General features: G+C 27.2%; 3 protein-coding genes across 3 annotated transcripts in view; all 3 read right to left on the bottom strand.

Annotated features, from left to right (window-relative positions):
- LOC113385074 (endophilin-B1-like) overlaps nt 1-986 on the bottom strand; it is a 2,162-nt gene extending 1,176 nt beyond the window's left edge. The window contains 5 exon segments of the mRNA XM_026622877.1: nt 40-103; nt 174-370; nt 559-617; nt 620-794; nt 893-986. Coding sequence (XP_026478662.1) covers nt 40-103; nt 174-370; nt 559-617; nt 620-794; nt 893-958 — 561 coding nt within the window. The 5' untranslated portion in view covers nt 959-986.
- Nucleotides 987-1,460: 474 nt separating this feature from the next.
- LOC113385784 (BTB/POZ domain-containing protein 6-A-like) lies at nt 1,461-2,965 on the bottom strand. The gene is made up of 2 exons (XM_026623620.1): nt 2,778-2,965; nt 1,461-2,699 (listed from the first exon to the last, which is right to left on the bottom strand). The coding sequence occupies exons 1-2, from the start codon at nt 2,793-2,795 to the stop codon at nt 1,461-1,463; spliced, it is 1,257 nt and encodes a 418-aa protein (XP_026479405.1). The 5' UTR covers nt 2,796-2,965.
- A 1,321-nt stretch (nt 2,966-4,286) lies between these two features.
- On the bottom strand, nt 4,287-10,007 carry LOC113385401 (zinc finger protein 583-like). The gene is made up of 7 exons (XM_026623248.1): nt 9,776-10,007; nt 8,139-8,421; nt 7,737-7,853; nt 7,029-7,306; nt 5,132-5,298; nt 4,612-4,698; nt 4,287-4,361 (listed from the first exon to the last, which is right to left on the bottom strand). Exons 1-7 carry the CDS (start codon nt 9,989-9,991, stop codon nt 4,343-4,345), a joined length of 1,167 nt encoding a protein of 388 aa, XP_026479033.1. The 5' UTR covers nt 9,992-10,007; the 3' UTR covers nt 4,287-4,342.
- Between the last annotated feature and the right edge of the window lie 1,092 nt (nt 10,008-11,099).

The raw sequence follows: 11,099 nt of genomic DNA, 5'->3' as shown, positions 1-11,099 counted from the left end.
TTAACAGGTAAATTTTGCAAAAGTTAAATGTATATTTACCGTTTGCTGTCCCAACATAGTCCTTGCTTTCCTAACTCTGTTCTTGCAAGCATCTAAATCTAACCTAATACAAAAGAAATTGTTAGGCTGCAGTTGAATTGTTATATGAAGAAAATATTTTGATATCAATATACCTTTTAGTCACTAATAAATTTCTTTCCTTTGCTACAGCTTTTAAATCCCCATCAATAAACTTTCTCAATGGTTGCGTGTAACACACTTCAGCTGAATTGATAAAATCTCTTTCACATTTTCCTAGTTTTTGTTCAGTTTGACCAATTTTAATGAGTGCTTTTCCATAATCTGTGTACTGACCAAAAGTATTTCCAGCCTAACATCAATCATATATATTACAATACAATAAAAACACCAAATCTTCTTTCTCAGAAAAAAGCTAATTATATTTAATATTAAATAGCTATGCAACTATAACTAGATAAAGATAAGGAACCATGAAAGAGTGATTATGGTAAATAATAATTATTATTAGACTATGGTAATTGAATAAAATAACGAAACCTCAATCATATCTGAGCCCAAATATTCTAGATTACTCAATCTCTGTGGCCTTTTTTTTCAATTTTATCAAATATTATGTCTTCAACTCGCTGACTTGGATTGGGTATGAGAACTGCTTCTGTATCTTTTATAAGCTTTTCTGTCCATTGTTTAACTTGATCACATCTTTCACATAACGTTTCAAAATGAGAATCAAGTTCTGTTTTTTCAGAAGTTCCTAGTTTCTCTTCTGTTAACTGTGAGGAAACAGTTTAGATTGAAATGTTAAACTTGGAAACCAAATGACAAAGAAAGTTATGCATCGCAAAATATTCAATTATTTAATTATTATAACCTGTACGACTCTACTGATTGCACTGCCAGCATCGCGAACAATTTTTTTTACATTAAAATCCATCATGATTAAATTTTTGATTAATGTAATCTCGATAAACTGTCAAGATTGTCAAAATCTTTTAAATATTGATTTCTACAAACATAGTTGGCAGCAATGCGTAAATTTATGGTAAAGGCGCTAAATTCTAAATAATCCTGACTAAAATAATGATATATTAATGCTAAATAATCTAGACTCAATTGTATCAGAAGAGAAGGTAAAAACCATTATTATTATATTGTCTAAGGTTAAAACCTAGACAATAATAAAATAAACTTGAAACAATAATCTAATGAATATATTAGAAAAATAAAATATTCAAAAAAAATATTCAAAAGCCAAACAAATATAAATTATTAGATCAAACGAGATATTATTTATTTACTTTCAATTTATTGATTTGTTCAACAATTAAATTTAAATACTGCAAATAAATATAATAGTATACATATAAGTAAAATTAAATTAAATTAATTAAATCACAATGAGTATGTTATTCCACAGATAAATGTTGCTTCTTGATTCTTTATAGAAAATGTAATTCCATTTTTGCTCCTATATCTGATACAAACTGTTGCGGGTATTGTGCAACCATTGTTGATAATTCATCCATATTCCATTTAAATTTCACTGTATATGGTTCTTTGTTCCGAAAAACAATAGGCTCATTTAAATTAATGTTTAAATAATCATTAAAATTTGCTTTAGAACAGATATTAGTTTCAGCCATAATATTTTGATAATTATCTACCACTTCAACTTTGATATTTTCATTATAGTCATTACCCAAATTACTAAATGGCCACTGAAGATTTGGAGGACTTAATCGAGATGTAATTTTAAAACTATTAACAAGAACAGTTTTGTTTGCAATTATAATAACTTGAATAGAAGGGGTACTAGAATCAACCCACAGGGGATATGATGACTTGAAATATCGGCAAATGCAATAATGCCATACTATGTTAACTTTCTTCCTAGGTGATAATGTTATTTTACTTAATTGAGCATTATTCGTCATTTTATGCAAAGTCTCATGAGGCAAATGATTAATTATAGAATGTATTTTAGAGTAATCACTCATACTCATAGATGAAAATCTGATTTTATGAAGAATTTCACTATCAATTAGTATTTTTTGAACACTATCCATAGATATGTTGATTCCTTGAATATCACATTCGTTTAAATACCATTTGTTTATTATATCAAGTAAATCAATTTCCGAAATATTTATTGTTTCTTGCTTTGCTATTTCAAGCATTGTCAAGGGATGCGGATGATAGTCTGTTTCCAAAAATACATATTTAGGATGTGTGCAGATTACTTGCATTGCAGCTTTCATCAAAAAATCATCATGTATGACTATAGCAAAGTCTAATATTTCCAATGCATTACTAATTGATAGATTTTTCATTATATAGATTTTACAAATACCTTGTAAATGATGTAACATATACTTTATCGAAGCATAGAGTAATTTACAAGCATTTTCTATAGAAGGTATAGAACTTTTATCAGTATAAATGTAGCTCAACATACACTTAAATGCTTCTAAATCAATATCATATATATTAATAACATCAACTTCAGCTAGGGATCCATACAGCATTGCATCAAAAACAGGACTTGCAGAAGCAAGGATTACTCGATGAGCATAGATGTAAGTAGAATTTATTTTGAAAACACAATCACTCCATTGTCTTGATAATAATAGTTTCCCAATTCGATCTTGAAGCTTTACTAACATTGTTGAATCATTTATCTACGTTCAATTATGACAAAATAAATTGATTAATAAAAATTAGGTGATTATAAAGCGTAGTATAGCATAAATACTTACAGAAGGAATATGTTCCATTATTGGGCACTAAAGAAAAATGTAACTGTAAACGATATACCCAGAAAAAACGACAAATTCGAATAAATAAAACCTTGAACTCATAACTGTCAAACGTGTTCTTCAAGGTCTCGCATAATTGCAAACAACAAATTGTCTAAACAGAATAAATCATTGAATATGCGTCTGCTGCTTAGATGACGATTAATGTTTATTTAAAAGTTATTCATATTTTTATTATTATTTTTAGGTTATACTAGTATTCGAATATATAAATATAAATAGTAAAAAATACATGTGCACGAATGTAAATAAAATCATGTTCATATTATTATATTAACATCTACAGCAATTTAATATAAAAAAAACTTTGATGTATTCGTTTTAATCAAATTTAATTTTCATTTTCTATGTTATTAAAATATTTATGCAGAATTATCACACAGAGATATACAAACAGATACAATTATACTTTCTCTCTTAGCCATTATATATCGTTCTCGAGATTTTAGTGTATGTGAAAGCAATTAAAACATTTTTAACCCTTTCGGAGTCCAAAGGGTTAATAATTATTTAAGAAACGGCCCAGTAGATTTATACCAAAAACTAATCAGTACGATACCAAACCAAGAACAGTTTTTGAATTTTTAAATCGGTTCAGGATTTGTTAAAAAGTTGAACGAAAAATTTTAGACTTCTCTACTAAATAAAAAAAAAACAGCTTAGCCGATCGCCGCACAAAACTATAATCCTTAACTGGTTACATCGAATGGCTTTTCTTTTTTAAGTTTAAAAATTAATTCGGCCGTTTTTTGACAAACCGTCGACAAAAAAGGGAAATTGTTCCTCATTTTTCAAGAAGTTAATTAAAAGATAATTGTAATAATTATAATAAGTATTAATATAAAAAATTAAAAAATCTCATTAATTCTCCATTTAATTTTTAAGCAGTAAATGGAATGAAATCTGAAAAAAATTGAATAATGTTCGATTAAATATATTAGAGTATTTTAATAAGTCATAATGAAAAATATATTCCTCCATATGTTAAATACTCATTTGAAATTAGATTACTTTAATGAAATAATTGAAAAAAAAAACAAAGCAATATGAAGAAAAACGAAAAGATGTAAGTTATCGAATAATTTATGAAAACTTTAATTTGTTTGTAAAAACAATTCTAATGCCTAAATTTAATAAAAAAAAATACATTAAAGCTACTGAAACTTTACTGTTTTTACTATTCATAATAATTAATCGAAGAGATTGTATCTGTGTCAGCACTACTATTTAAATAGAAATGTAAAAGTAAAAATTAAAGACATAAGTATAATATATAAAAATTGATTTATATACAAAAGAATTGTAATATTTTTTGCACATCAATTTTCTTGATAGATCATTTTAAAAATTTCAACAAACGATGTTACATATTGTCATATATAACATGGAACAATTTAATTATTATAAACAATTTATCGATGAATTTTAATAGAAAAAATAGTTTTTTTACTCTTATTGATTATTTTCTCCTATTGATGTTCATTGAAGAAGCTAGGTTGATCAAGTCAAACAATTCCGTGTGTTCTGAAATAAAATGTCATTTTCACTTTTTTATTCTCTAATTATTTTATATAATTCTGAATCTGGTGAATAAAAATCAATATAAAAATAAACTGAGTGTTCTGAGAGCTATAATAGCAATCTGAGCAATCAAAACTGTTAATGTAATAATTTTTCAAAGGATTACTAAATGCGCTGTAACAGTAATCAAAAAATTAGAAAGTCAAAGGCAATTTTCTAACTTCATAAAGTGTAAATTTGAACACAAATTTACCTGATAATGTGAGTTTTTAAATTACCCTTCTGAGAGAAGCTTTTGGAACAGTAAGGACAATCATGAGGACGAAGACCAGTATGATGTCTGAAAATAATCAAAATTGTACATTGTATAATTTATATTGTATGTATAATATTATTTAAGTGCATACAACTATAAGATTTCCGAATCGACTGAAATTGAACAACCATAAAAGCGCCATTAGCCAAAGCCAAAAAAATGTTTATCTTTATAACATGTTCTACCCAGCAATTTTTTTTTCAATCTTTATATGGTCGGCACTTGTTCACATTAGAATTTTTCATTTATCAATTTTTATATCTATCTATCTACATGTAGATAATTGATTAGATATAAACCTGAATTAGAGGGATATTAGTATTCCTTACTAAGTATACACTTTGATATTATTTAGTTGGTTAAAAAATTATAATTTGAATGCATTGATGGCCTTATTATTGTTATAATAATTATATAATTTTTATAGCTCACTAATATTATGGTATGTGCTGCTTACCTCATGTGAGTATCCAATCCATTTTTTTGATTAAATGTTTTAGAGCACACGTTGCATTGGAAAGGTCGTTCCCCAGTATGAATCAACTTATGCCTCATTAATTGTGAAGGCTTCTTAAAAGTTTTATCACAGATATCACATTGCTGCATATGTAACTTCTTCTGAATCTATTATAAGCAAATTTAATTTTTTTAATGATTAAACACTATCATACATACGTCATATATATGTATGTTTATTAAATTATATGTATTTGGAATGATAACTTTAAATATTTTAAGAATAACAACCTCAGTTAATATACCTCATAATATCTGCATTTACTTAGAAATATATAAAATGTCTGCTTGTGTATACTTATATATATATATATATATATATATATACATATACATATACATATATATATATATATATATATATATATATATATACAGTACAGGCCAAAAGTTTCCGGACACTTGAAAAAAATCTCATTTTCTGAGTTTTTAGCTATATTTTTCATATAAAAATAATTTTATTCAAGTTGGTTTTGTACATTCTACGTAGTATTAATATTTAGTGACTGATTTGTAACCAATTTGTGAGAAATGATGGACTAATTAGCAATGAAAATGTTAAAATGTAACAGTCGATTTTCCTGAATATGACCACCCTTTGTTTTGATCACTGCAGCGCATATTTTTGGTAATCTTTCGACGAGTTTTTGCAATGTTTGCGCAGGTATGTTCTTCCAGGACTCGTTAAGGCAATTCCACAGGGCAGGGAGGCTGCTTGGAAGCAAATCAGTCAGACAAATGCACTACAGTTCTATTGGATTAAGATCCATTATTTGAAGTATTTTTTCATCTTGTTTTCGCTTCAAATAATTGGCACAGAGTCGGGAAGTGTGTTTAGGGTCATTATCTTGTTGAAAAATAAATTTTGGACCAATTAAATTGAAACCAGATGGAATGGCGTGGCGCTCAAGTATGCTATGATACTGTTCTTTCTTTAAAGTTCCATGTATTTTGACAAGCGATCCGACTCCATTGAATCCAAAACAACCCCAAGCCATCACTGAACCACCACCGTGCTTCACCTTTGGCGAAATACACTTAGAATTGAGTCTTTCATTACCCTTCCTACGTCGATGACTTCCGAAAAGTTCGAATTTTGACTCATCCGTCCATAAAACTGATTTCCATTGATTGATGGTCCAATTTAAGTGGGTTTTGGCAAATTGCAATCTCTTTTGTTTATTTACTGCTCGCAGAAGTGGTTTTTTGAGTGGCCTGAACAATCGCCGGATCTTAATCCAATAGAGCTGTTGTGGGACGAGCTTAAATGCCGCGTGAAGGATTTGCATCCAAGCAGCCTCCCTGCCCTGTGGAATTGTTTTAACGAGTCCTGGAAGAACATACCTGCGCAAACATTGCAAAAACTTGTCAAAAGATTACCAAAAATATGCGCTGCAGCGATCAAAGCAAAGGGTGGTCATATTCAGGACAATCGACTGTGACATTTTAACATTTTCATTGCTAATTAGTCCGTCATTTCTCACAAATTGGTTACAAATCAGTCACTAAATATTAATACTACGTAGAATGTACAAAACTAACTTGAATAAAATTATTTTTATACGAAAAATATAGCTAAAAACTCAAAAAATGAGATTTTTCATGTGTCCGGAAACTTTTGGCCTGTACTGTATATATATATATATATATACATATGTATATATTTATATATGTGCTATATGTAGGTAAATAATCCTATATGACATAAATTCTTATTTATTATAATTGAATCTAAACCTACACAACCTTTATTAAGCGCAAATGAAAAGAAAGTGCGTTTGTTTAGCATATGATTATTTTATTTTATTGTTTAAGAATTAAATATATATATTAGATACCTGTTTCTTTGGCGATGTTGTATCTGCCAATATTTGCTCACTTATTGCATTGAATTTTAAGACAGAATCTTTTGTGGAAACTGATTTTTCAAAAGAGCCTTGAAGTAACTGTACATCCAAATTTTTACATAAATATTCAGCATTTTCGCCAAAGTTGAGGCCACTAACAGTTTCATGATCACCAATTTGCGCATTCTCAATTGTTTGAGAATAATTGCTGATGTTACTTGTAAGTGGTCCCATAATATTCAATACCTTATTCCCTTTAGTAATTATATCTGTGAAAATAAATAAACTGAAATTAATGTACAGTTTACAAAACAAATTTGCGCAGTTTGTTATAGATAGAAAAATGACTACCTCGCAAACAAACATATATCATGAACTCTTCACAAGAAAATAAAATTGTAGAAACACCAATTAACTATATAATATTGATTATTATAAAGTCATATTTAATATGAAATAAGGGCATATCCATATAGTATCAAATCAAATAAAGCTTTACTATTTAACCTTCACCGTTATAGTTGCTATGTATCACTAAGTTTATACATCATAATTCAGAATGCATATTAGTTACTATTTCACTAATGGTATTATCGCATTTCATAAAAATGAAAATCTCATAATTTTAGGGTCACAGTCATAAAATAGGAAGTAGAAGTGCCCCATCCACAATGCGATCATGAAGTATTTCAAATGTACCTTTAGGATTTTTGCCTTCTCTGGTGGCTCCTCTGTAATGAACTAGAAGATGAGCTCGTTTATGTCCAGAAGTTCTAAATGTCATTTTGCATAAAGGGCATTCGAATGGTCGAGAACCTATAAAAATGTTTATAGAGTACTTATTTCTTTCAAAAGATATATCCATATCGAAAATGAATATCTAAATAATCCAAAACATGATAAATTTCATAAATTAGCTATAAAATTATACAAAAATTTTGAATAAAACTGTTTTCGTTAAAGTGTGAGTAACTATTGGGCAATTAGAGTGTAATAAAAAAAAAATGTATATAAATGTTTGATACATTGTGAGTACATATTAAATAGTATAAATTAGTCACATTAGGTATGCTGTAGATTAATTAATTAAAGTCAGCTCACCCGTATGCAATCGCATATGCACCTTCAGACTTCCTTTGGTGCTAAATGAACTATTACAGACACTGCAAACTACTGTTTTATTTGACTTATTGTGGGTAGTCATATGACAATCCAAAGATGTTTTTAGTGAAAATTTCTTATGACATACATTGCATGGGTACGGTTTTTCACCTGTATGCACACGGATATGTCTGATCAAATCTGATGGTTTTTTAAATGATTTCACACAATAAGAACATTTATTTGGATGCTGTGCCGTGTTATTCAAAGTCATTACTTTGTGCTGCAAAAGAAATTAATATATTGTCACACTAGCGTTAATATCCACTAAAAATTAGTAAAAGGCATTGAGTTATAAATTTCTGGAGCTTCACATTTTAAAAGTATTAAATAAAATTTTGTGAGAGCTGAAATTTGTGAATAGGTGGTAGATAATTTCAAAATTTTATTAGTAATAAAATAGTTAGGTTTCATGTAACATTACCGAAAATACTTCTGGAAATTAGTATAGTCAAAATTAATGAATGGTGATGATTCCAGATCTTGCAAAAAAACTAAATCTCGAATTTAAAAAAAATTACAACAGTATTATTAAGACTGTCAAAACGCTTGTTTAGTTAGTCTATGTAATATACAAGTTGTAATTCTCTTAACGTAAAAATAGTCAAAACTGATACCAATTAAATAAATTAAATATGATTGATTATCAAAAGAGTGAATAAGAATAGCTAAATTATGTCGAAAGTAGTTGGAAAACATATGATAAATAGCATATTACAAGATAAATTAAAATTTATATTCATATATTCATATTTCTGCTTATTTCCAATCATCTTTTTTCAAAATACTATGGACTCTCATATAATCTGTTAAATATACTCTAAGATTAGTATGTATTTTACTACAAGATGTAAACAAGAATGTGAGTGATTAAAAACCTATACTCAAAACTACTGATTAAACCAGTAAAATTGGTAAATTAGATAATAGCAAGGTATTATCATTTAATATTCTTCTAACTGAATAGCAATATAAACCATAATCATTATTGAGTTCTATCAAATGGTAATTTGTTAAATGTCGACTAAAGAAAAATTAGCGTTTACATTTGCAACCATAAACAAATACAAACTTTTCCTAATATTATTTATAGCTGTATCTTTACATAGTTTTGTGACAGGTACAAATTCTCAATGACTTCAAATGGCAAGGAAACTGAAATAACATTCAAGAAGTGAATCATGTAAATTTATTTTGACTTTTAGTGAGAGATGAGAATATACATTTGTATAAAATCAGCATTTACATATTTTTCGAAGTTTAGTTTTCCAAAATAAAATTAAAAAACGTACAACCATTAAGAATATCTATGCAGTTTTCATTTTATTGCAAGTGATTTACATTGAATAAATGACTCCTATCAACACCCGATTTTGAATAAATTATGAAATATTGACAAATTAAACACATTTAAAACATATTAAATTAAAATCTTATAAAACGCATAACACATTATATTATTCAATAAACTTTAGAATGTACTAATTTATCAGTTTGAATTTTTTAATGTTTTCAGCAATATTATATTATATTATATTATTGTATTAAAATAATTATCAGAAATATAATAATATTACCTGATTGTTAATGTAGTCTAGAAATGCTTGCTCTGATGCACTAAGATTTTTAGTTTTGCATCTTATATATTTATCTGAATCTGTACCTGTTTCATCTAATTGATTTTCATTGACATTCGGTGAAAATGTTCTTAATGAGTTTGTGCTATAATTGTCTTCAATATCAGGCACATATTTCATTTCAAATTGAGGCTCCATGTTTCTTCCTCTGCCCATGTCATTTTCAGATGTTTCTTGTCTGCAAACCACATAAAAAATATATTTGAATCATGTCTGAATACTATATAAGAATATTATCATACATCCAATTTTTTTCCAATGTATACTTAAAATTTCACACTATATTACTTTTTAGCTTCTCTCAGCTTTGTAAATATATAATGAAAACAATATTAAATTGAAATTTTGAGTGCTTTTTTATATACTATATATTACTGAAAATAATTATAGATATTTGAAATAATAAACTTAGTGTTGTTAATATTTAAGGAAAAAAAATTATCCTGGTTGATTTATCACTAAAACTTCAACTGTATTTTTGCTTCAATTGCATTATTTAGGAATTTTTCAATAAGTCCTGTATTATGTCAAATTTGTTGATTTAAATTTGTAATCTATTTCAGTTAGCCCTATGATTATTATTGATACAATTTGAATTCAGATGATATCATTTAATTGAAATTTCATGTCATGAATTTTTTGTCACCTTGTGAAAACTGCCTCTAGCATATTACAGAAACAAATTAGAAGTTGCAAGGTAAAACCAGAAATCTATTTTTTTAATAAATGAAAACATGAATGCTCTTCCATTTTACAAATGGAATTATACATTATATTATAATATTATATTAATATTATATTATTGTTGCAACATTTAAAAACAAACAACAAAATCAAGTTGATGTAAATTCATTAATTTCCAAAATAGAATAAAATGCTTTGAAGCAATTTGTAACTTACAGAACATTTTCGGTACATTGAACATTTTCACCAAATTCATCAATTTGATCATTTTGGCATTCCACTTGCTAAAAATTTAAGAAAATTATAAATACAGAATTATTCAATAAAATCATTATAAATACCTCACTAGATTCTCTGTTGCCACAACTAAAATCAACTGGTTGAACATCATCCTGAAATTTAAAAATAATGATAACTGTTTTATGCATTCTATAATAATTCTTTCTATAGATTTCTAGAAATCATATAGATGTAAATATTTAGTAATATTACATTTTTCACTTACAACACAAGAGTGTGTGAATGAAGGTGGTGATGCTGGCGATAGAATCATTTGATCTTGTTGTTCTGAAATATAATT

The sequence above is a fragment of the Ctenocephalides felis genome, unplaced genomic scaffold, assembly GCF_003426905.1.
Source record: "Ctenocephalides felis isolate EL2017-DRISC unplaced genomic scaffold, ASM342690v1 CF-g0.4_SCAFFOLD_03571, whole genome shotgun sequence".
Lineage (NCBI taxonomy): Eukaryota > Metazoa > Arthropoda > Insecta > Siphonaptera > Pulicidae > Ctenocephalides > Ctenocephalides felis.
The sequence above is the reverse complement of the archived record's forward strand: the minus strand, read 5'-3'. Positions and strand labels throughout refer to the sequence as shown.